At 34.7% G+C, this 25,785-nt stretch overlaps 1 protein-coding gene across 1 annotated transcript in view; it reads right to left on the bottom strand.

The window, feature by feature from the left end:
- Window positions 1-25,785, bottom strand: part of COL21A1 (collagen type XXI alpha 1 chain) — a 90,482-nt gene that overhangs the window by 6,554 nt on the left and 58,143 nt on the right. Inside the window, exons 18-25 of the mRNA XM_050316154.1 lie at window positions 14,578-14,622; window positions 14,197-14,250; window positions 9,359-9,412; window positions 8,008-8,061; window positions 7,442-7,513; window positions 4,062-4,097; window positions 3,511-3,555; window positions 1,499-1,531 (exon numbers count right to left, since the gene is read on the bottom strand). Of these exons, the coding sequence (XP_050172111.1) occupies window positions 1,499-1,531; window positions 3,511-3,555; window positions 4,062-4,097; window positions 7,442-7,513; window positions 8,008-8,061; window positions 9,359-9,412; window positions 14,197-14,250; window positions 14,578-14,622 (393 nt within the window). The remainder of the gene's footprint in view (window positions 1-1,498; window positions 1,532-3,510; window positions 3,556-4,061; window positions 4,098-7,441; window positions 7,514-8,007; window positions 8,062-9,358; window positions 9,413-14,196; window positions 14,251-14,577; window positions 14,623-25,785) is intronic.

The following is a 25,785-nucleotide window of genomic DNA, read 5'->3' as shown; positions in this document are numbered from 1 at the left end:
AAAATGAGCTTTCAGTAGAAGCATACTATTGCCATGATTTTAAACATTTAAAAAGGTTAGTTCAATAGTATACAAGGAATCTTTTACCAGTTTTGGCAATGATTTAGCAAAACACCTATAAGCCAAACTGTAATTAAAGTATTTCATAGAATCACAGAGCATATGAAACAGTTCATATGTTAAAATGCATACAATTATTTAATTGGGCTTCTACTTAATGTATCCAGCTATTGATATGCAAAAATGTTTTAATGAAAAGTGCTGAACAAAGAAATCTCTAAATAAATTTGTACTCTGATCTCACTAAACATTGAAATAAATAAAAATAACCAACAAACCCAATGTTTTAAATACCAATTTTTATCAACATGCAACACAAAGATTAAAAAGTTTGGCCATAAGTATACATACACTAGCCAAACACAAGAAAAAAAGAAAAAAAGAAAATATGGAACTTCTAAAAATATCCTGGAGAGCAACAAATGCAGTTTCTGACAAACCAAGAGCAGTCTAAGCAGCCTTCATAGAATCATAGAACGGTTTGAGTTGGAAGGGGCCTTACAGATCACCTCGTTCCAATCCCCGTCATGGTGAGGGACACCCTCCACTAGACCAGGCTGCTCAGAGCTGCATCCAGCCTGGTTTTGAACACTTTCCCTTATGCCCCTCAAGTTTCAAGCCAAGCCAAGTAGAGCGAAAAAATTTTACCCTGCATTTTCTGAGTCAGTGTCAGAAACCTCTAAAAAAAAAAAAAAAAGAAAAACTTTGTAAAGCTTTGCTATAATTCTTTTCATTGGCTTTGAAATAAAGGCACACAAAGAAATCTCACTGGTGACAGTTAAAACACACAAGACAAACAGTTCATCTCTGGAAATCCTTACTACAGACTGTTATAGAAGCTGAAAAGAGAGTATATCAACAGAGCTCAAAAGGAATTAGGCAAACTCAACACTGTCATTGAATGCAATGGTCTTGATCTCTAAGTTATATGCTCCAAATTTTCTGACCCTCCGAAAAAAGGGAAGGGGTACAAGAAGGATCTTCTTTATGTGTCCTATTCCTTATTTCTATATCGTGCCTTTCAATTACTGGTTATTGCTGAATAATATAAAACTATTCTGTATTTTTATGAATGCATTTTTATTTTACAGTGACCACAGAATCTCTGGATTCTTTTTCCCTTAAGTACTTCCTTTCCTGAACCAGTTTTTTATCACTGTTTTTGGTGGTTGGTTTGTTGGCTTTTTAATTCCCTTAAAGTATATACTTGGCTTTAATTATTTTTTAAAATATTTCCTTTAATGAAATACATATTTCATTATGTCTCTCTTAACTAATACTTCTTTCTCTTCTCTGATATTTCTCAGTTTCTCTTCTGTTGCTTACAGACATCTGAGAACAGAAGCAAGACTATAAACACATTTTACAGATCACATAATTTGTAGAAACAAATGGAATAATTTTGTAATACTGTATTTGTCATTACAAAAATACTTACCTCTCCTCGTTCTCCACTCAATCCTTCTACTCCCTTTAAGAAATAATATGAAAAAAAAATTTAAAAAGCAGGCTGAGCCAAATTACTTGGAATCCTTTGTTTTCAATAAATGGCAATTTTTAAAGATTCTGTGATTGCGATTGAATCCCTTGAATATAATGATGAAAAATTTATATCATGGTGAATGAACAATTCATTAATGCCTTTAATATCATATACCAAGAGGATAAGTTGCAAATATATCATAGATATTAAACACAAGTAAACATAACACAGACTTAGAGACAAAAATCTTATTTACTTTACAAAAGACAAAAGAAATACCTGTTTAATACTGTCTTACTAAAGCATAAATTAATTTCAGAGCCTTTTAAACAGAAACTCAGTGGTAAGCCAGATTTTGCATGGTAGCAAATGATTTCAGAGTCACTTCTGCCAAGTTCTTCAATGGTGTTACTGACCATTAAGTTCCACGGCAAGTTGGCAGTTCGCTTTTCTGATACGCTCTTATGTGCAAGGGAATCTGTATTGTATCTTTAAGAAGTCTTGGGAGTCTTGAGAAACCTTGGAAAGACCTAGTGTTGTCTACCAGAAGTATCTGAATGACTGATTTTTTTGGTTGCCAACCAAATCAGAAAAGCATGGGAAACAATTTTAGACTCAGTCTGCATTATTTTTTCAGCTTTCTCCAAAAAAAGAATGCAAGCAAGAACAACTCAAGTTGCATCATTCTACGGTGAAAAAAAGATGTTTCCTTTCACTATCACTTTGTTTTACCTCATGATTAAAATAATAAATATATGGAGAAATTGTACAACATTTGCAAAAGGAAAAACCAGAATGTTTAATTTGTGAAATGTTAGAGTAGGACATTACATTTGGTTAAAATCAATGACTGGTCTCTTAAAACTATTTCTTTTAAAAAAAATATGCTCAGCTTTAATACTGAACCACTGTCAACCTTCAGGTTCCTGAGAGAGTTAACTAACACAGGAATCAGCTCCTTCTGGCTAGACAGGCAGCTGTATCAATGTCGTAATTCTGAAAAAAGCAGCTGTGGTTTCCTTCCAAGTCTAGTTTTAGATATGTACCTCTAACAAATACTTCTCTGTTTAGACACGACAGAGTATGCAGTTAACAAGTATTTATAAATACTAACAGTTATTTTCTGTGGTACAACAAGATAGCCAACTATGACACAATCAGACTACACTGGCCCAGAGTTAAAGAGAAACAACTGCATCTCACTGATTTGCAGCTGAAACAGGAAACATCTGTAATTTATGAGCACAGGAGATGTCAGTAACTCCCAGCAACGTCTAGGAGATAACGAAGTGTAGGAAAATGTAGCATGGTACATGCAAAATCTTAACTATGTGTGTATTACTCTTATAACCTTTACGTAAAACCCACTTTGTGCTGTTATCTGCATTTTGTATTATTTATAGCTATTTTATAAAACTATTATATAATTAAGGATTTAATACAATAATAAAAAAATGCACTTATGGTCTGTTTCTCAAGATATAATATCCCAGAACCACAGAAACATGTAGGCTGGAAGTGATTTCCTTGAGTTCAAGTTCCTTTGCAGAACAGATGCAACTTGATCAACTCAACACGTTGCCCAGACAGCTCTTGCCACAATGTCTGTGAGCAGCCTGATCCAGTGTTTGACCACCCTCAAAGCAAAAGGTTTTTCCTGTATATTAAGTTGGGATTTTCTGCGTTCCAACTCATGTGCATTTCCTCTCATCCTTCTACCACGCACAGCTGAGAAAAATGCGGCTCCATCTTCTCTATATGTGTTGTATTTGTTATTTTAAAGACATTAAGATTGTTTAAGAAGTAATTTATATAACTATGTAATCATGTAGTACATAAATATATTTCACGTGATGCAAAGACTTATCCATGTTGATGGAAGTAGTGCTAAGAAACAAATATGAATCATGGTCTCAAGCTAGGATCACTACGGCTCTCTTGAACTAGGATCCCTATTTTAACAGTACCTGTAAGCCCGGATTTCCTTGTCTTCCTTTTTCTCCTTTCATTCCCTTCAGAAAAGAAGCACATTTTCTTAAAATACACATTTTCTGGTACACATAATTAAACTGTGAAAAATAACACAAAGAGTTAAACCCTGAAACCTCATCCTAACCAGGACAAATCAGTCTGAAAAGTTACTCTTCAAGAGATCAAAGTAGAAACTGTGCAAAAGAATACACTTTCTACTATGAACACAGAGGAACCACGTCAGGATCTGAGCAGTGACATGATACTTTTTCTTGTAGGAATTACCATGATTTTAGATAACAAGGAGGAAAATTCCACTTATTACAGTACAGTAGGAAGGCAGGTAGTACAGTAGGTAGGCTTGCTCAGGCCCTAGAAATGCACCTGGAAATTCATACTGGGTATACTGGGTAGATTTCTTTGAAGGAGAGTTATAGCTGCTATTTAAACAAACTTCCAGTGGAGCCTAAAAGTTTCTGAATGAATGCCTAAAACTTTGTATTACTAGTGTTGCCAAATGACTTCATTAGAAACAAAGTTGATATACCTGGATACCGCTGTCACCTTGGTTTCCTTTGTCCCCCTGTGAAATATTAGAAGAAAAGTCTCCATTTCAACATTATTCATCTCAAAGACATGTAGTCTGCAATTTAATTTAACACAAGAGAAGCATCTATTAGCTTTTATGTATACTGAATGAAAACAAGTCACTTTATCCCCATGTACACAAACACTGAGAAAACTCCAGAAAGCTATACTAAAAAAAAGTTTGTCAACAAAAGAATATTAAAAAAAATTGGATACTCACAAGCCAAGTAAAAAATTAAAAAATATCACATAATGAGGTGGAAAATCCAGCAGGATTTTATCCACTCAGTGCATGGCAGTGGAGAGGATGAAAGCAGCGAGGGAAGCAGTGTTTCTCATGGGTTAAATTTCAGCTGAATGCCAACCTCAAGTTGGCTTGCCTTCACCCACAGAGACTAAAGTATTAATAATTTTTGTAACACTTACTATAAACACAGTGCATGCAGAGGTTATACATGAAAATACAAAGAAAAAGTATTTTTTGAATCGTAAAACCCCTATATTTAATATTTAACAAAAATATTTAAGGATTAAGTTCTATTTCCACCCACTCCTTTTGACTTGAAATGTTTATAGTAAATCATTGGGAGGGAATTGACAATCAGATGGTGTAAATCATACTTAAAAGTTAGTTATCTAGGTTTACCAACTCAACTGAACACCATCTAACTGACACTGGAGAGAAGCAGGCAGTGCTTGGAAATTATTCATTCCAATTAACAACAGAGGTATAAAATAGATACTCACAAAATGTGCCTATCTCTCTTCATTGATTGAAAAGGAAATTTAAAGTTATGGGAAATGGCTCTAAAATCCTTGTGACTCTGTTTAAACAGACATGAATCAAAATGTTGGGCCAAGAGCATAGCAGCTCAGGAAACACAGACAGGAAGGAAACACAAAGGAAACCCTTTGAGGAGGGTGCAAAACTGCATTTAATAAAGAAAAGAATTAGAATGGAGATATTTGGCTTTGTTTTGTCAGTTTTCTGACTGCAAGTCAGTTTGGCTGTAAGAGCCAAACATTTGCGTGTTTGGGTTTTTTCTGGAGAAAAAAAAAAAAAAAAGAATATTTAGTTAAATGCTAAACAGTAGCAAAGAGGACATTTCATCACGGCAAATATTTTCCTGATTGAAAATCCCAGAACATTAGAAGACATTTATGCCAGCTGTATTCAGTTGTATTGTACTTGAACATAAAATACAGCTGAAAGGTTTCACTTTTACTGTCAGATGCCCAAACCGCACTTTTCTTCCTGCATAATTCAAAAGTTTGTCATACTTATGACAAGTAACGCCAGTTAACCTGCATCTTCATATAAAATGAATGACTTTTGAAAAAGCTTCATTGGTTAAAAGTTAGAGAAGTTTCATACATTTTAACAAAATCACCTTTCATAAAATCAGCAGTATTGTCTTGGTACATGTACCTTACATAACCCTTAGATATTGAAACTGAATATATAGTGATAATGAAACTAATAAACTATTGTTATGACACTCACTCCAGTCACTCTTCCACTGGTCTTTTTGTGCTCTGCAAATCCCTGTTTCAAAACTGATCAGAAAACTAATTTTTCTACATCTTCTCTTGGAAAAATGTAACTCGGGTTCCATTATCTCATTTATCCCAGATAACCTCAACTAAATTTGGATCGCTCTAGCTTCCACTGACCAGGAACTTACTTCAGATATCTAAACACAGGTATTTAAGATGCTCTAGGCAGTGCAAGGCACCTCCATATGTGTGTCTACTGTGTGTCTACTGTGTCTATGCAAAGTACCCTAGTATACCTAAGACATTTATACGTGGCTGACATGTACAATACCGGACACAGAGGAAATCTGTGTCCTTCTGGAGCAGAAGCTGAAGTCTAATGGAATATTTCTGTATGAGATTTTCATAAAACTTTAATTATAACACCAAAACACTCTCCTATCTTACTGCCTCTTTACCCTTAAACTTTTCTTTCCCTATTGAAATGAAATGCCTGATTCAACTCTGTCTCAGCCAGACTCAATACAACATTACAGAAATATAGAGTTCATTTCCCCATAGCAGCCCTCACAGTGCTGTGCTTTGCATTGGTGGCTAGAAAGGTGTTTCGGCTGCTGCTGAGCAGACCACTTCAAAGCTGTCTCTCTAAATCCCCCTTCTCATCAGTAATCTTGGAATGGGTAAGATCTTGAGAGGAGACACAAAGGTGGAGAATGGATTGAGAGTAGCTCTACAGAAAAGGACTCGTGTGTGTTGGTGGATGAGAAGCTTTACATGCCCTGTCAATGTGCACTTCCAGCCCAGAAAGCCAACTGTATCGTAGGCTGCATCAAAAGCACTGTGGCCAGCAGGTCAAGGGAGGTGATTCTCCCCCCCTTTACTCCACTCTCTGCATTCAGTTCCAAGCCCCCAACATAAGAAGGATGTGGACCACTTGAATCTAGTCCAACAGAGAGCCATGGAGATGATTAGAGGGATTTTCACAAGGATTTGTAGTGATAAAACAAAGGGAAATGGCTTTAAACTGATAGAAGGCAGGTTTACACTAGATATTAGGAAGAAATTCTTTACTGTGGGGGTGATGAGGCACTGGAACAGGTTGACCAGAGAAGCTGTGGATGACCCCTCCCTACAAGCATTCAAGGCCAGGTTGGATGGGGCTTTGAGCCACCTGGTGTAGTGGATGGAAGCTGTCCCTGCCGACAACAGGACAGCTGGAACTATGTTGTCTTTAAGGTTCCTCTCAACCCAACCATTCTGTGATTTATGACATAGCCAGGACTGCTGACCCAAACTGACCAAAGGGATATTCCATACCACATCATGTCTGCTCAGCAACAAAAGCTAAGGGAAAGCAGAGGAGAAGGACATTAGTTAATATGACATTTGTCTTCCAGAGAAACCTCTATGTGTACTGAAACCCTGCTTCCCTGGAACTGACTGGACAACACATGCTAATGGGAAGTAGAGAATAAATATTTTGCTTTACTTTGCTTCCACACATGGCCTTCCTTTTGCTTTATTAAACTGCCTTCATCTTTACCCATGAGTTTTTTCCATCTTATTTTCTCAGCACCCTGTAGTGATGAAGAGGGGAGTGACAGAGAAGCTTGGTGGGCACTTGACATCCAGCCAAGGTCAACCCACCACAAATGCCTTTACATCAATGGCTTCATCGTTCAGAAGAAAATTTTCATGATGCACATATTGTTGCTTTAAGTGTGTCCTATAATAATAACAATGATGTGTTTAGAGAAAGGATTTTGTTTAATAATGATTACTTATAAGAAAAGCAATTCCAATAAAAGATACAATTAATGTAAAACTTGGAAAAATACTCACCTTTATGCCCTGGGTACCAGGAATGCCTGGGTAGCCTGGTTCACCTGGAGCACCTGGTACTCCTAGTTCTCCCTGAGTAATACAATAGCTCTGTGTCAGTGTTGTGCTGTGTGTAAAAACATATATTGCATGTTTTCTCAAGGCCACATGATAAACTTTGGCTATGATACTTCAAAATTTTACAACTGAAGATGATTGAAATGTCTGGACAATTTTTGAAGGGACGTTGAATACAGAGAAGCTACAAAAGAGATTCCTAATTCTTAAGCTCAGTTTTCCACTATCTATTTTTATTAATTGTCTTTTAATACAATTGATGTTGATGTTTCAAAGTTACACAAAAATTACACTATTTGAAGTAATGTCAATGTTTGCAAGTTTGAACTTAATGAGCATCTGAGTTACATTGCCTAAAATCCAGCATAAAATTAGTAAGAATAAGTAATCAAGCAGATTCTGACGCAATTTGATGTTAACTACTGTTTTACTGTGAAACAAACCATCTTGTACAAAAATAAATAAGTAAATCTCTTCTTTAGCTAGAATACTTCCAGAATCGTATTTACCTTGGCTCCTGACGATCCTGGTTTCCCCTGAATTCCCGGTTCGCCTTTATCACCCTATATAACAATTACGTAAGAGTGTGGCTGATATCATTATGCTTTGTCACATGTGCTATGAGTAGCAAACATAAACAGACACTGTTGAGAAACTGACTCTTAAAAACAGGCACAGTTAGTGACTGAAAGGCTAAAGTTCTACTCACTGATGGGAAGCCTGAAGGTGTAACTTTCTTTCAGGAAAGGTAAGATACTGATGACAAAACATGATCTGCCAGCTTCTGCTCATCAGTCCCTACCTGCCTCATTTCACTTGCCCCATCACTCCATGATTGTGCATATCGACTTCACATTTCCATCATCTTATTTAATAAAACCCTGAGAATCCTAGGATCAGTCAAAGTCAAAATATTTTTTTATGTTTTGGCTTTTATTGTAGCCTATGGAATTAGACACATATTCAGCTTGAGAATTTTCATTAAAATCTAATAATTATTGACTACTTCATGATGCCCTTATGTAAGAATGACCTTATTAAGAATTATTCTCTAAGAACCAGTTTATAATCTGAATGAGGTAAATATACAAAAAAAGCGCATTTTTCACACAAAAAAAAGCTATTTAAATTTGTGGTCATTTCATAGGTATTCAATTTTCTAGACAATAGCAAACACTGACCACTTGAAAAAATGCTACCTTCAGTATACAATTTTAAATAAATGCATATGTACTTTTGGATATAAAATAATGTATGGGTGGAAGCGGATCTAAATGTAAATAAATCCTTTGGGAAATAGATCCTATATTCCTAAATATTCCCCAGGACACACAGTTCAGTGTTTATTGACTGACCAAAACTCATCTTGGATTAAATTAAAAGGTTACACTAAGCAATCTGAATTTATAGTATCTATTTTTTCTTCTGAGAGCATGGGTCAAATTAGTTCTTGCTCTTGCTGCAGTACAATCAATAAAGTTACATCTGAAATAAATTTGGCTCCTTGGGTGGAAAAAACAGCACGTAACGTTATTTAACACAATTAAAATATAAATAAATGTAACATGGGAAAAAAGTTCAGATATATACTGAGAATTATCTGGCTCTCAGCATTGCAGAACATTTTCCAGATCTGCAAAGCTGAAACAGTCTCATGACCATTTCTGCAATTGTTCCAAACCTCATGGGATGACAGGCACCATTCACTGAGTTATATTAACCTCTCTTGAGACTGATGTACCATAGAAAGTAATACAGGAAAATCATACAGTTACTCACCAATATATAGTACACCAAAAAATTAGCTGCAAAATCTATAAAGCAGTAATTTATCCAAGTCACATTAACACAAACACTTACCTTAGGCCCAGGAGCTCCAGGTAGACCAAGTGAGCCTTCTGGTCCCATCAAACCCTATTTATTTATGAAAAAGGCAGAGACATCTCTGTATTAAACTAGAGGAATAAAGGCTTCAGTACAGTATTTGCAGTATCATCATTCTATTTCCACAATGAAATAAACAGGAAATACAATGTCTTTCATCATATTACTATACAGGCTATAGTTCTGATACAGTATAATGAATTATTTAGACCTTCTGTGGCCTAATGAAGGGCTACAGTGCAATGAAAAAAACCCATACAGAAAAAAAGAATAGTGCTGTCACAGAACACTCCTGAGAGAAAAAATTCTGCAACTCAAAACATTGTCTGTAATACGTCCCTTAGCTCTAACTGAAAGTGGCACAAAAGCTTCTTGGTTTCCCTTTAGTGTTTCTAAAATCAGCAATACTATATGTGGCATTTCATAGTTCTCTTTCTTCTTTCTGACCACGTGTCCCTCAAAGATTGCCAGGCCATGACTCCCTTTGCAAGCTTTGTGGAGATTTATCGGGGGGCCCCACCTTTGCATCTTCTGCAGAACCTTCAGGGTTGAACTATTCATTCAAGAACGAAATAGCTTCTGCAATTTCATATCATGACACTTCATCACATGTACAGTCAGAGCACCACTAAGACATTCCCTTGGACTCCTCAAATGGGATCATGTTGACAAGGGCATGTTTAGCTGTCTTTGTTCCATACATAAAATAAGAGCTAAGGAGTGTTAAATCATCAAAGGGCTGATGCTCTTAATTTCTGTTTAAAGCTAGTCTGCAAGATGCATGCATCAATAAAAACAATATATTATCATTGTTTTATTTGGACTTGCATAAATACTCTGAAAGAAAATACACCATAAGAGTGTACTTAAGACAGCATAAAATAAAAGCACATTAATACAGAAAGTCGAACAATTAAATAAGGCCTGGAAATCTAACTTGTCAGAGATTAAATTTTATCAATTATTCAAATTGATAATATTTTCAAAACCCATTGTTACTACTGTTATTTAATCTTTCTTTTCATAGAAATCCAAACAACCACCTTCCATTTACTATTAAATGTTAGGAACAACTCACTCCCATGACATTATTTCTTTCCAAGGTTACATGGAATTGAAACCATGTAATTTGTTACACAGATTATAATTCAGCTTTGCAAAAAACAAAAAACAAACAAAATTTCTTTATTTGCTAAAACTAAAAGGGTGTCTGCAAAAAGAAGAGAAAATTCAGAATATCTGGAACAAGAAGTTACTCTCTGTAGTTAGGGTTTTCAGGATTTCATCAGTTTTCTGGCATTTCACCTGTGCTTTACTATTAACCACAGATTAATACAGATTAACCATGGATTAATTCAGGGTTTCTTTGCTGCTGTATGGTAAGAAAGTACTGGTCACCAAAATTTTCCATCAGTAAATACAGCAACTTATTCTTTAGGCCAGAGACACAGGTCCATGAATACAAATAAACTGTATCAAGCACAAGAATAAAACTTGAACAACTTTGCTGCCAATGTTCCTCAGTCTAAAACTTTTCCCGCTCAGTCAACTGCACATGAAAAACCTATTAAACTTCAATTTTTCTAAATTAACTAATATCATACATTGAATAATTTCCACACTTTCTTGAACTTTCTTGATGCTTGTTCTTACTTACACAGAAAATCAGTCTTCTTATCAAAGAATGTGCAGCTAATCTAGTGTAATCTATTACTTGGTAAACAAAGGTTTACTACACCCTACCCCATTTCTTTCATAATTTTGGAATAGAATTACCAATTCTTCTCCAAATGGATCAAAGTTTCTGAGGACTGCTTACACTCATAACCTAAGAGATTGTCTATTCCTATTAACCATTTGCTTATGGACTGCATTCAGCACCAACTTTGTTACAACAAGACTAACAAAATATTCCTTTGGTTTTGTAACCTAATCTTGATTACATTAATGCTGTCTTAATTCACTTACACTAGGTCTAGTTCTTCAGTTTTTCTCTTTTTATCTACATAGAAATATAAGTTTTTATTAATTTTCATTTCACTTTAAGGTATAATTCAATTTGGTTCCTTGAAATCAAATTTCATATTATCTATTGACCTCCTTACTTGTGAAACACAGCCCTCTTCATTGTGTGATCTTTTTTGCATTCCTTGAGAACTACCTTCCTTTCTCAAAAAGCATTGTGAAATTACAATTTTCATCTCCTCAGATTTCTGTTCTGTTCTCATTACTAACACATTAATCAGTAGAGAAAAGCAAGCACAAATTTGTGGAGCTATTGTGGGAAGGGACAAGAAATGTGACCGAGGGATTTCTGGCTCCTTTCACATCGCCACATCAGAGTAGGTCTGTGTTTCAAGTCATTGACACATTGAGAATCTACCATCTACCACTAGATCACTTCTAGCTGACACCCACATCAGTCCCTGAATTACAGAAGCAGCGTATGGTCATCAAAAATGTCCCTCATGCATTTTATCTTATGTAAAGTGGAAATATTCTAAGTAAAGAATAGCCTTTTTTAATTAATGAATCAGCTATGTGTATATATCCACATTGACATGCAAACATATACTAGAGAAGGCAAATCAGAAAATATATTTAGTATAACCAAAGGTCAAGTATACATCTGCAGGAAAGGTAGAAATAAAACCCAATTGTCCTGGTTTCCTAGGATGTGGAAATACGGAACTAGGCCATATTTAACTGACTTAATTAAAAAAAAAAAAATAGGAAGACATCTACATGAAATCAGAATGCTGCAAGAAGAAAACTTTCAGATGCAATATGAGAAAAGCTTGAGAACATAATCTGGAAACTATTAAAATTAAAACAGGAGAGTGTGTCCTGAATAAAACTGAAGAACAATTCAAGGACATAAAATGAAGCATTACTCCCCCATTTTCCAGAGCTGGCGCTATTTATATCACGGGTAAACTAATAAACTGCTGGTGTTGGCAATGTAAGAGGGATAGTTATTTCTGAAGAAGAACTTGTTACTGAATAATTTTCCCAAGGTATTAATAGACCATCCACAAGCTTTCCATCTGTTTTTTCTGGAATAAACATATTAAATGTGACTAATACAAGGAAAATCCCACTATCTTTTCTGGTTGAAATTCCCTAATGCTGTGTAACATATTCAAATATTCCATGCATCAATTTCCTATTTAATTTATCAGGTGACAAAAAGTACATTAAATGACTTGACAGGAAAGAGGAATAAATTATTTTCAAGTGTATCAAGAACCAAATGTTATTTATCTAAATAAAATTTGAAGAAAACATGGTAGCTGAGTTAAATAAGCATGTACACTTTGTAATCCCACATGGTTTATTACAGCTGATGATACAGCCTTCCCTCTGGCATTTTGTTCAACTTTGCTCAAAAAAAAAAATGGAGAAAAAATTTCCTCCAATAGACAATAAAAATATTTTCACTGAACTGCTTTGTTGGCTTCCTGAGAAACTGAAGTTTCTTCTGTTTGGACGGGGCATTGACAAGCCCATACATGCATAACATATAACGAATCTCAAGACAAGGTAGTAAGTAAAAAAATCAAGTGACCTTTTGATTATTGTCATATATTACAACATTTATATATGCCATTCAGCTGCAAAGCAAGAAATGTTATCTATTTCTTCCCGTGACAAGTGATACTAATTCTGTAGACTGAATACAACTGCATAAAATCTCTTGCACTACCATATGGCTCAACATCCTAACACAAAACCCAAATTTTTAGAAGGTTAAAGCTTTTAGTAATGCAGTGGTCTCTCGTCCATAGAGATAATAGCATCAATCTTAGTTCGCTACAGTATTTACTTTATAATAGCAGTAATAGTTTATACTGATTTGCTTGAGGTTGAATATAGGCCGAAACTTAGATTCTTTACCTAATTAAAAAGTCATAGTAAACAGTTTATTTATTATGCTAAACCATGTATCTCCCAGGAAACTCAGAACCATTTTAGTCAGGAAAGAAGATAAAATGTCTCCAGCACAAAAGGCAAACTGCAAAAAGACACGTTAACAGTGAGAATGATTAGTAATGGAACTAAACAAAAATGGTTTCTTCAACAGAAGAGATAATTATTTTTTAAAGGCAGCGTATGTTCAACCAATGATGAAATTCCTATTAATTTAGGAAAGACCTGTAACTAGTTTTAAGTAGTTGTCCCTTTTGCCTTTAAAATTTCCATTTTTAAAGTCTATATATACTTTCAACAACTTTCAGAACAATTATTTAGCTACTGTGATTTCTAAAGGACTATCAAGAACACTGAAATTACCCTACTCAGACAGTAACAAAGATGTGACTGCCCAAGAAAGAATGAATTATTTTCAGTTTCCCTCATTCAAAACAGAAAATTTCTCTTTAAGCAGTTGGGGAATTCAGTGATCTCAGCTATTCTCACAGTCTGTCAAAAGAGCACTATCACAAAAGCATCCTGAAATTCATCTTCACAAATCCATTACACAGTATGGCAATATTTAAGTCAGTATTAACTTTCAAAATAAATTTACTTCAGTACTTTCAAAGTCAATTCAGATCTAATTAATTCAGAGGCTAAATTTAGACTAATCTAATGCTGTATTTATCAAATGTGCAGTCAAGAAATCATAAATTTTAAATAAAAATGGGTATATAATACTTGTGGAGAAATTCAGAGATTAGACTTAGTCTGATATATTTTCCAACCTGAAAATGCAAGGTTGCTCCTGTATTTTCCACTGCTTGCTTGTTTATAACAAGAAGAGAATGACAACACCAGAATTATTTGTCCATAATAATAAATTTTTGCAAACTTACAGTATCTCCTGGTGACCCTTTTGCTCCTGGCTGACCTGGTGGTCCAATTTCACCCTGGTTTTTATAGAAATAGAAGAATTCTGTAATTAATGTATGTACATTTAACAAATTTCTCAGATATTCTTTAATTATGCAGGTTTAGTTAGCTAAGATTATTTCTCAAAGTATTACGAAATTAGTTTTGTTACTTTTAAAATATTCATTCCCTCTGGAATAACTAAAATAAACCTCATGATATTTGAACATGCTACAAAGAAATTGTATTTGATGTCATAAATCCCTACTACGAAAACTCTCCTCTGACACAGACTGAACCCTTATTTTGGAATGGATGTATATATATGTGCAGGTTTTTACTATGTTATGAACAATTAATAATACCTTTTGTCCTTTGACTCCTTGATTTCCAGGTATTCCAGGAATTCCCTGAGGAAAAAAAAAAAAGAAAAAGAAAAACTCTTAAATATATGGAATAGTTTCAGCAGAAAATATATAGGTTCTCATAAATTTAGCATTTGCCACATGATTTGGGTTCCAAACATGGGCAAAAATATATAAAACAAACAAACAAATAAAAATAAACCAAACAAAAAACCACATTAACACCCCCCCCTCAAGCCACTAAGAAACCAACCCACATACAAAAAATCCCAAACCAAAACAAAAAACCAACCAAAAAACACGAGAGGAAAGAGCTTCAGCTGAAAACATGAAAACTGTATAATCTGGGGTAACAATGAAATACTAATATTCCATTGCTCCCCATTGCTTTTGTTCCAAGATTCCATGCCTGTCACTGGGCAGGCTCACATTCTCCTGCTTGCTCAAAAACCTGGCCTGACACAGGGAAAGAAACCACTTTACATTATCCATAAGAGTTCCCACATAAGTTAAAGCAAAAGGCCTGGTCAATAGGACCATTAGTATGACAAATCATATTTTCTTATCTCGTTACAGTGACTGTAAAGAGACAGTTATAGTTGTATTTGAGATACACTAGCTTCCACCTCCATAAATACCTGAAGATCTCTGCCATTTCCTTAGCATCACTGCTTTTTCAGCTCTACAGTATAACTCATATTTTTCTTACAGCAACCATTTAATTGAACATAGTTCAGCTTTAAAACAAAACTGTAGTCTACATTCAGTTAGCCCATTTTTTTCTCTCAGGTAAAATGATTAAAATTTGTTGGACAGACGCTGTTCTTACTTGTACCATCATTAATCTGCAGCAAGAATTTGGTTTAAAGACTGCATTTTAATCTAACATTGAAAAGAATATGCTGCAATGAAGACAAGAGGACTGTTCTAGACACCACCAAAACAAATGCATTCTATGGGAAAAAAATAAAATGAATGTAACAACTGATGGTTTCCATATGGATTACATCTGTGCAAAAGACAGTTCCATTCTTTTGCAGTTTACACTCACTTCTAGCTAATAATGACCCCACCAAGCAGAAACAGTTCATTGGTCAATGGCACATGAGTTAACAATGACAACTTCAGCATTTTACAGGCCATCAAAATTCCAATGTACCTATCATTAAAAAAAGAGATCAAATAATGTAATAAAAAGAACTTGAAAACAATGGCTCATTCTGAGACTTTTACTCACATTATGTAACATAACTCTTCTTGCTTAACTTTTGTCCAAAACCCTCCAATAGATCTTTTGCACAAATAGAGAGATGGGAAATAGGGCATATTTGTCACCACATTTAGGAACTTCCAGACCCGCCCATGAGCTCTCAGTATAATTATTTAATATAACATTTAATAATTTATGTAATTATTTCAGTAGCTGTAAAATATAAACCCAAATTATGATATCTGTACCTGTAATACAAAACAGAATTTCACATATGCTGAAAAAAACTCCCACTAGGCAGCAACCTTCTCATCCTGAACAGATGTACCAAAGCCTTCCATGTTTACATCTCTATGCAATTTGGAGGGCTGAGAGGGGACAGTTCCACATACTTATCCAACACAGAAAATGATTTACCACTTTATAAGCATGCCTAGAAAGAGAAACACAATGTCCTACTGAGCTGTGTTGATCTTTCTTGGTTAAAATAAATTGCTGGTACAAGACATTTAACTTTATATCAGTAACAAAGAAAGATAAAACTCAAAGAAAAATAATTGTAAAACTAAGTCATATTGACTTTCTTTTTCCCTCTCTTTTTTCCCTTTTGATTGAGTCTGCACTACTGAAGTACACAGAGCTTAGGCTCTTATTTCAGTGAGAGCTGATCCAAACCCTTAAAATTCTCTTATGGTTCGTTGACATTCACTCAGCTAAGAATGAATCTATCACTTATGCTGATGTAAGTGATTCCCACAGTACGTGTGGTTAAGAATTTTCAGTTACTCTCCACATGTCAGTTGGCACAAAAAGAGGAGAATGAAGTGGTTAATTTGGTCTAAAGAATGATATTTCCCAGAAGAATTATTTCTGTGTAGCTTGCATGGTTCAGTAATTATAGAGACTAATTTCTACAGGATCAGCTCCAGAATGCCTAAAAAAAAATTAAATTTGGGTTCCTTCTCATGATCTATCTCAATCTATTACTTTCTTTTATATGGATAATCTCTGGTTATGCCAATTAGAATTATCTGCACTTTCTCAGAAGACAAGGTTAAAAAGGAGTTTAGATATCATAAGTTTCTTCCCTAACTTCCAGGTCAAAACCAAATCAAGCTTTGGAAATGTATCTTGTTACTAAACAGAGATTTCATATGCAGTACAAATCCTCAGAACCTGTGCATTTTTTCAGTCCACCATGAGTAATGAGGCACTTTTAATAGGAAGTTATGTTTAATAGGGTGACATAACACCAACTGTTAAAGAAACCTTCCTTTAATTATGAAAAAAATGTATTTTTATTTTAAAGTATGCTGCAAAGCAACCACTTTTACTCCATTTGAAGATAAAAGTCTTTTTTTTTTTTTTGAAGACTATATTGCAACTAAAATTATCACAAACGCATGTGTTTAATCAAAACTTAATATGAAACACATTAATCATGCATTTTTTCTGCCACTAAGGGAAAAACAATGTTTGGAACTGCTACAAATGGGAAAACTGCCACTCACTGGGAGTAACAGAATCAATGGTATGGAATAATTCATGATTCACTGGCCTACAGTGCCTTTGGGAATGTCCTTTGCAAAGCTATCAAGCAACATTTTGTTCATATGAAATAAGAAAAGGAGTTGTAATTCTAAGCTTTCTTTTCCTTTTCTTTCCAGAAAACACATGTTAAATAGTTTGTACTTATTATATATGCAGGTATAATACCAATAAAATGTAGCATTACATTTCTAGCCAGAATAGCTAAAAACCAAAGCATCTATTGTGCTGCAGTGATTTCTGTCTTTATATGAGTTGGATTATCTTTATACTTCCAAATCAAGAAATTTGCTCCCCTTTTACATCAAACTTCATGTAACACATCCAGTGCTTCTTCATATTTAAAAATTAAGCTGATCATAAGCACTGCCTTAGTTCTTTCAGCATCATGAATCTAACTTTGTCAGTTACCTTTAATTCATTCAAATGTCTTCCTCCTTTATCTTAAATTTCTCCTTAAATGGGAAGTCTTCCCTTACACCATAAAAGCCTGTAATACTATTCATTATGTTCACCTTAATCAGCAAGTGCTATAATCACACGAAATTTAAAGCCAGCAAGAGATCTAATTCCTTGGTTTAAAACCATGTGTTTAAAATCATCTAAAGATTCTCAGCTGCAGTTTTATCACATGCTGCTGAGTTTGTGCCTAAAAACTAATGTGATCATGTATTAATCTGGCAGCTAACCAAGATTTTCTATTTATTGAGACACTGCTGTCCTTACACTTTATTCAGCCTCCTTTGCTTGCTTAATCATTTGTCTTCCACACTGTGTCACCCCTGTGTACCTAGAAGCCTGTCAGCTTTCTAAGCTCTGGTTACAGATCTGGAGAGGCTTTGCAGGGTATCCCCTGGACCTAAAGAAACTTGAAATGCCATGTAGATAATTGAAGTCATCTCTAGTGTCACTGAAGGTGGTGTGGGATAGCATATCTACCCTTTGAAAAGATGTCACTTTGCTCTAAAAACTGAGCATGTCAGATGCTGCAGTTGCCCTCATGCAACTCCAATGGCTCTTGGTGCCAATCCCTAGGAAACCAAGTCCCACAAACCTTTATGTCTACTTGTCTGTCTCAAACTTCATTGCAGAATGAATCTCATCTTGGTATAAAACTCAATTCATGGATGCAGTCTTTCTCAGCTGTGGAGTCTTCCTCAGCTGAAGTCCCCCACACCACTAGGACTTGAGAACACCCAAAAGTATGGATCTGTTTCTATTGTGATGATCAGCTTCAATTATGACACTTATAAAGTTTTGTATAAATATTCTATTTTACCCCAGCTTTAGCAACTTAAATAAATCTTCCATTCTTTGACAATATCTGACAGATAGAATGGATTTAACTCTAAGAGGAACATGGTTTCACAATCCTTGGAAAAATTCTCTTGTAGCTTTCTTTAATCATGAGGTGTCTCTTTTTGTTTTGGATTATATTAAACAGTTGGATTTGCTTCCATGCAGCCCCACAAAAAATCCATTTAGGAAATTGCCTGAAGCTTTATATGCAGATCAACTAGGGGTAAACATTTTTACTTAGGAAACAACCTACATTTTTCAAAATACTTCCCTCTTTTTCTAGTTAGTATAATGGATTATTTGTATCCCCCTCCATTTTAACTTTATGTTTGCAAACAGCAGAAGAAAGCATACACAAAAACTTTTTCCAGAACAAAACAAAACCTATTTTACTCCTAAAATCAGTATTTATTAGCTTATTCTATTCTTCATTTTCTGCTACTGCCTTTAACATTCCCCATCTCTTCAGTGCCTCGTAGGACAGTATGTCCTACTATGGAAAGTAGGAGTTTCTAGGCTACAGGTAACATATTCATAATCACAAAATTCTATCACTGGAAGATGCAAAATTATAAAGTAATTCCAAAGCTCTTCTGATCAAACTGCTTTGCAGTCAATTCGCCAAGCAGATGTAGAGAACATTAGTTTAACTATCTTTATTATCATATTTTCTTCTGATAAAAAGATGACTCTTCTAGTGTATATGCATTCTCTGAATTATGTTTCAATCCAATGGTTCCTTCCACTCCGGAAAATCTGTAACTCTGCTTCTGGGAAGACACTAAATGACATTATATGAATTACAGCAACAGAAGGAAATTCACAAATGACGCCTATCTATTCATATGTTCTCATGATTCCTTTAAACATCTGAAAAATACAACTGTTTATGTACTACTGATCCTTACTTGATAAAGCAAGTAACTTGACGATACATCGTAACTTGACGATACATGAAAGTTTTACTGGAAGCATGCAAAAAAGTAAAAGTGTAGTCATAATTTGGATGAAATTACAATAGTCAAAATACTTCATAAAAGATTAAAGGAAATCCTTGATAATAGAATGAAAGACACAAAGCAAATTTGGGTAACGTATAAAACCTTACTACTGGGCAAACTAGCAAAATATATGGAAAAAAAATTCAATGAAGCCCCATCTGCTATTAATGAGTAGTTGGAATTGATGACCAAAAAAAAACCAAAAAAAAAGGCTAAATACAAAAAAGCATTCCTACAGACATAATTACTATCCACCAGACTAGCATAGCAGCTTTAAATTAAATTTGGGAAAGGAAAAAGCATTACCAAGATATCTGCAGTTATAAGACCGGAGTTTTCAAACATTGGCAAATCAGTTATTAGAAACAGAATACACATGCTAAATGTGGAACAGTGTCTTTGCTGCTTCCTAAAGTGAGGTGAACCAACTGATCTCAGTTACAAAACTATCATCTTCTTTATAGCAAAAGTTTTGAGTAGAAGCAATATTAATGTGGTTTCTCTGATGAAACGATTTTATAAGGCTCACAAATAATACAGATCTCCTTTACTTAACTTCTCTGTATCTTTTCCTAACTCTACACTACAAAGTACACGACATCTATCTTCAACAACTGGCATGACCCTGCACAAGAATAATGCAATGCTGTTGATCATGAAGGAAACACGGAAGGAGCATAACAAGTACCTAATTACTCTGACAGCCCAACCACCACTCGAACACAAAACTTAAAAAGAAGACGTGCTTTAGGTTGTTTGCTTGGTTTTCAGTTGCACATTTTCTGGAGAGGTTCAATTCAAATTAATTTAATTAATCTAAAAAGCTAAACTGCCTAACCCAGTCAAAACAAAAGGGTAATTTCAGAAGAAAATGACCCCTCCTATTTGAGACAAATATTTAATGATGGGATAGTTTCATATCAAAGAACAATCATATCAAAGAAATAGACTAAATATGTCTCCTTGATTAAATGAGATAAAATGAAAACCATTCTGGATAATTATCAGAATACAGACTGTAGATTTGATGCCCAGATACAGCACTTATAGCTCTGAAGGAGTTACACAGCTAGATTGCTTCATATCAAGGGTCACCACCCTGAATACATGAGGCTGTACCTCAAACCTTCTGAGAGGACACAGGTACAAGTCTTCTCTCTGGCTTCTTCCATGTTGAAGAAGAATGATAACTAGCTAGAAAACTGGCTACACTACACTGGCTACACTCTGTTGAAGTTGGATCAGAGTAAGGAAAGTCAAACATCCTTTAGGTAAACCTCTTTCTACTTGTGGTTAAGGAACTTGCCATAAACATATTGTGAAGCACAGAATATAACTGCAATGTGAAATAATAAATAATAAATATTTATGTCTGCTACAGTCTGCCTTCTTTATTCAGAGCCTACTCTTTATGTTTGGGTTTTAAGAACAGCAATCAGCTGAGGGAAGTTTCTGTTTAGTCTTCAGAGTCTTTGGAAATTCCAGCAGATACTTACCTAAGCTGTAAATGAAAATGCTAATTAGGGGATGTGTTAAAGGTATTCAGACCTCTCTTCTTTTGATTACGGCCTAGCATGAAGATGAAAAGAGATGCCATTATTACAAAGAAAAGGGCACTTTCCCTAGAAACCTGAAACACCACATCCCTGTGCTCTGCAGGTGAGAATTTGAATATATCTAGGAATTCGTCTTTGAGTCATACTACTAAGATACAAATCACACTTTATATTACCCTTATGTCAAAATGCAGTGAGCATTGATACCTGTGTGCCTAAAAATGTAATATGAAATTGCACTGTGAAGCATTAGCCCCTATAGCATCACCCACAACTGTGTGGAATTACCAATGGACAGTTTAAAAAGTTTAGTCTGCATTTTGCATTTATAGTCCATAAATGGGGGAAAAAAGTCCTACACATACTCTGCTTTTATTTATCATAAGTGTCTTAAAAATATTCAAAGACTTAAAACATTATGCAGTGTATGTTAAAACAATGCCAAAAAATTCAGATCCACCTTGATTTTCCGTATCTTGCTTCTGAGGCCTCACACACTGAAAGACTGCAGGAAGCACCATGTGCAGTGATTTGTTACTTTGGACATGCACATATCAATTCATTTTGCAGTATAACATGTTCTAACAGACATGACACTTTCTGTGTGATTGAATACAGCTGCTGAGTAATAATCTTGAAGAAAATTCCTGTGAATTATGAAGAAAAGCAACACAAAAAGGGTATTCTTAATTGTGATCTGGTAAACTAAATTAATATGTTCTATGTCTTTCATTTATGTCTAAAACCTACTGTTCCAATTACCATTTATTGTTACTAAAAATATTTTTAATTCTATTAGTATAGATACTGAAAGCTTAGGTATTTTACATCCTACCTCTGAAATATGTTTGACAGAGGAAAATTAGCATAGATAAATATACAAATATGAAAGCTGGCATTGTTGCAACATATTTAAACATAAAGAGAAAAAAATGTACTGCATCTTACTTGCTTTTAACTCCTTTTAAATCCACAAAATGGATGTTTACTGGTGAAATATCTTCTCTGCTACAAAAGAATTTTTTTCTCTCGTTTTTTGCTCTTTCTTCCCCATAAACTGAAACAATGTTACTTCAATTATTTCAAATACTTTGTCATATTATATTTTGGTTTAAAGGTGATGCATATATAAGTAACTCATGCCAAAATCATGTGATGATACTGCTGCCCAAGAGGGTCTGTTGGGTACTTTGGCTGACAGAAGTTCATTCAAATTCGTAACTATTTCACTAAGCTTTTTTTTTCTTTCTGATCCCTGTAATAATCCTTCTGGTGAGAAATATACAAAATCTATTTTGTTAAAGATGTAATTTCAAATGTGTTATCGACATTATGGGAGGATATGACAATTCTTGACATGTTCCTTGAAAACTGTGGGAGTTGAGAAGAAAACTGTAAGGCAAGAGAGTAAGGCAGAGATATTGCTGCTTCAAGATTAATCAGCAGATGTGAAACACTGTTTACTGGAAGTATAAACACCAACTTTCCTGGTACTAAAATGTCAGACACCTGCCCAATATACATATACCAGGGCCAAACATTCTCTTCAACCCTCTTCTTCAGAAAAACCTTTCTTGGCTGTATGAAATCAGACAATTTTTTCAGAATCACATTGTTTTAACAGATTTTTTAACTTATAAAAGATTGACAAATTATTAAGATACATTTTAAAAAATGACAAGCATCTCTTTATTGTAATACAGATCAAGTCTGTAGGGAGATTTTAAATTGGTACAACACATTGGTTAGAGGTATTTCTATCGCTGTGTTTACAAAACAATTGCAATGGGGGAGGAATGCTGGCATCTAACTTCTATCAGCATATGAGTTAGTAAGAAAAGTGCCAGGGTAGCCATAAAAAGGCCACTACAGAATACAAGCAGAAAACAGACTATTCTGAGTACCATTTATAACTATTTACAGCATACGCTATTCATGCCCATAGTAGGTTTACAACCTAGAGCTCCTTCTATACTTCCTTACAACTTTTAAGAAATTGCCTTTGTTAACTTGACATTTATAAAACAGCGTTAAATGTCACCAAGGTATACCACCTCTTCTCTGCTTGATTTTCCAAAGTTATCAAATTGAAAATGGCATTAACTTAAAAATTAAAAAATAACTTTCCCAAGTCTCTGTAGACAAAACAAAAACAAAGACGACACTATAATTCCGGAAAATTAATATAATTAATGTAATTTCATACTGTGTGAAGAAAGAAATTTAGAAATTAGAAATCACAAAGAACAGTCAGAAAGTGAGAATTAGATGAACGAGAACTGTTAGCTTTACGACTTAGAAAAGCAGGCATTATTTTCCAAGTGTTAGGTCAGTGAGTCCAAGTTTCTTACAGCATTTATTGTGGTCCCAGTCCAGCCTGAATTCAACAGGAATCCTTCCATTGACTTCAATACACTTTGGATCAGCAACTATACTGTCACGTTTTATATAATTTTTGTCAACTGGGAATAATAAAGTAACTCAGATTAGCCTGTCTGAAATTCTAGAAGTCTTTATTATCTGTTCAATTAGAGTACCACTCTCAAATTTATCTTCTGAACAGCAATTAACTCTGCTATAAACGTAGTAGGGAATGAATCTAGTTAAAATAACTTGTCAGTCAGAATGAAGATAACCCAGATTGCAAGCTAAGTCTGCTAAAAATAAATACACCTAAAGTGAACCTAAAAGTTATACTTGACAGAAAAACCTGCATTCAGTCTAAAAAATGTGTTTGAGTTTACAGCAACCACTATCTAATATATGAATGATTGTTGAAAGTATTACCCAGTCAAAGCTGTCATCTTCCCTTCTTCAAGTGGGAACAAGACTAACAACATCTGTTACAGTAGCTCCAGCACTCAGAAAGTCATCAGCAAGACTACCCTGTCTATTTCACCGGTTCAGAAATTAGAAGAAGGAATAAAGATACAATAATGAAAAAGCTAATTCAATTAACCAAATCTTCTTGCAAACAAATTATGATGAATGGCATATGCCTACGAAAGTCAGTTGTTTATGCATAAAAATCCCACCCCAGCCAAGTAACAATTTTGCTTCATACATAAATGTATTTAGAGGTAAAAGCCAGAAAAAAGAAATAAGGTATTTTTTTGAGACCCACAAGACATCATCTGCAGAGAAAATTTTAGTCTGTATATCTGTTATGACTGTAATGCTGACACTTTTGAAAAGCAGGACAGCAGAGTTCAGCTCCTACTATCAAGGCATCTCCCACTAGTGGAAAAGCATGAATATCAGATCTGAAACTAAGAATTTTGATAGACTCACACAACCAGTTTCTTGAGTCTCCTGATCTCTTTTATCTTAAAAACTGACAGGAAATAATTTCTTCTTTATATACTACTTGCAAAGAGAGTGGTCCTTTATAGGAGTGCCAAATTAAAGGCAATATAAAATCTGAATGAGTATCTAGTACTCTATGGGACATTTCCATAAATAATAAATTCACACAACACATGATCTTTTGAGCACCAGAAATACAACAGGATCTTTTTAATCTACCAGAAGATTAAAAATAGAAATACAATAACTAGACTAGTTGCATAAAATAAATAAAGTAACACTTTCAGAAAGAAATTTTTTTACAAGGCCTATTGTATAGATACATAACAGAGTTTTTAGGTTTGTTTTTATCTGAGGCATTGCATAACTCAGTATGTAAATGTAAAATACAAATGTTGAGTAAATGTCATCTTAGTAACTAAAACTGGTACAAACCAACATAACATCAACATACAGTGCATCAAGCAAAACATTACATGACAGAGAGAGGAAATTAATAACAAAAAACCCCTTTGATCTTCATAGTACTATATAACTACGTCAGGAATCTTCTTTCTTTGGTTCCTATCAGTCTCAGCAGGGCTTTAGATACGGTAGAATTACATTAACTTTAGGTTTGCTTTCCAAACTACAGGATATGTGGTTATACCGGTTTATCTTCAGGATTTCTGCTTTATGAATAAAACACTGCAACTTCTGTTGTATCTTGCAGTGTACCTTGAACACACTTCAAAAAGAATTCTGGTATCATTACCTAGCATAAAACACAGATTTTTCCAGAGAATGCATTGACCCAGACCTGGCATTCCTGATGCAGTTAGGAAAGATCAACAGATAAACTAGCAGTATAGGCATAACAGTGGGAGTCACACCAGAAGCTGAAAGCAGTGATATGTTGCTATCGCTGGCACAAATGAGGCCACATTTGAGGTCTTGTGATGTGACCTAAATATTGAGGGCAAACTCTACCATTTTAAGTGTTTGCAGCTGTATTTCTGAAAAATATGATTTCTGGAGAGTAAACATGAGCAGTTGCAAATGCTCAGACATATTACTTGTGGCAGGAGAGCATATGCTAGGCTTAGAAGAGTGCTATAAATGTCCTGCCAGCTATACCCGCAAGCACTCACTTCAGAGTTCCTATCTGCATAATTGTAAACACAAGGAACTTCCACTGAAACCAAACTCTGACAAAATTCTACCTATGTCAAAAAAGGAAGTCAGGCTGAAATTAAGCTCAAATAAATCTTGATTTATTCTATACTTTAAACAGTTGGCCCCTCAAAAA

Source organism: Myiozetetes cayanensis, unplaced genomic scaffold (assembly GCF_022539395.1).
Source record: "Myiozetetes cayanensis isolate MyiCay16 unplaced genomic scaffold, myiCay2020 scf2-11, whole genome shotgun sequence".
NCBI lineage: Eukaryota > Metazoa > Chordata > Aves > Passeriformes > Tyrannidae > Myiozetetes > Myiozetetes cayanensis.
This window is presented reverse-complemented; position numbering and strand designations above follow the sequence as displayed.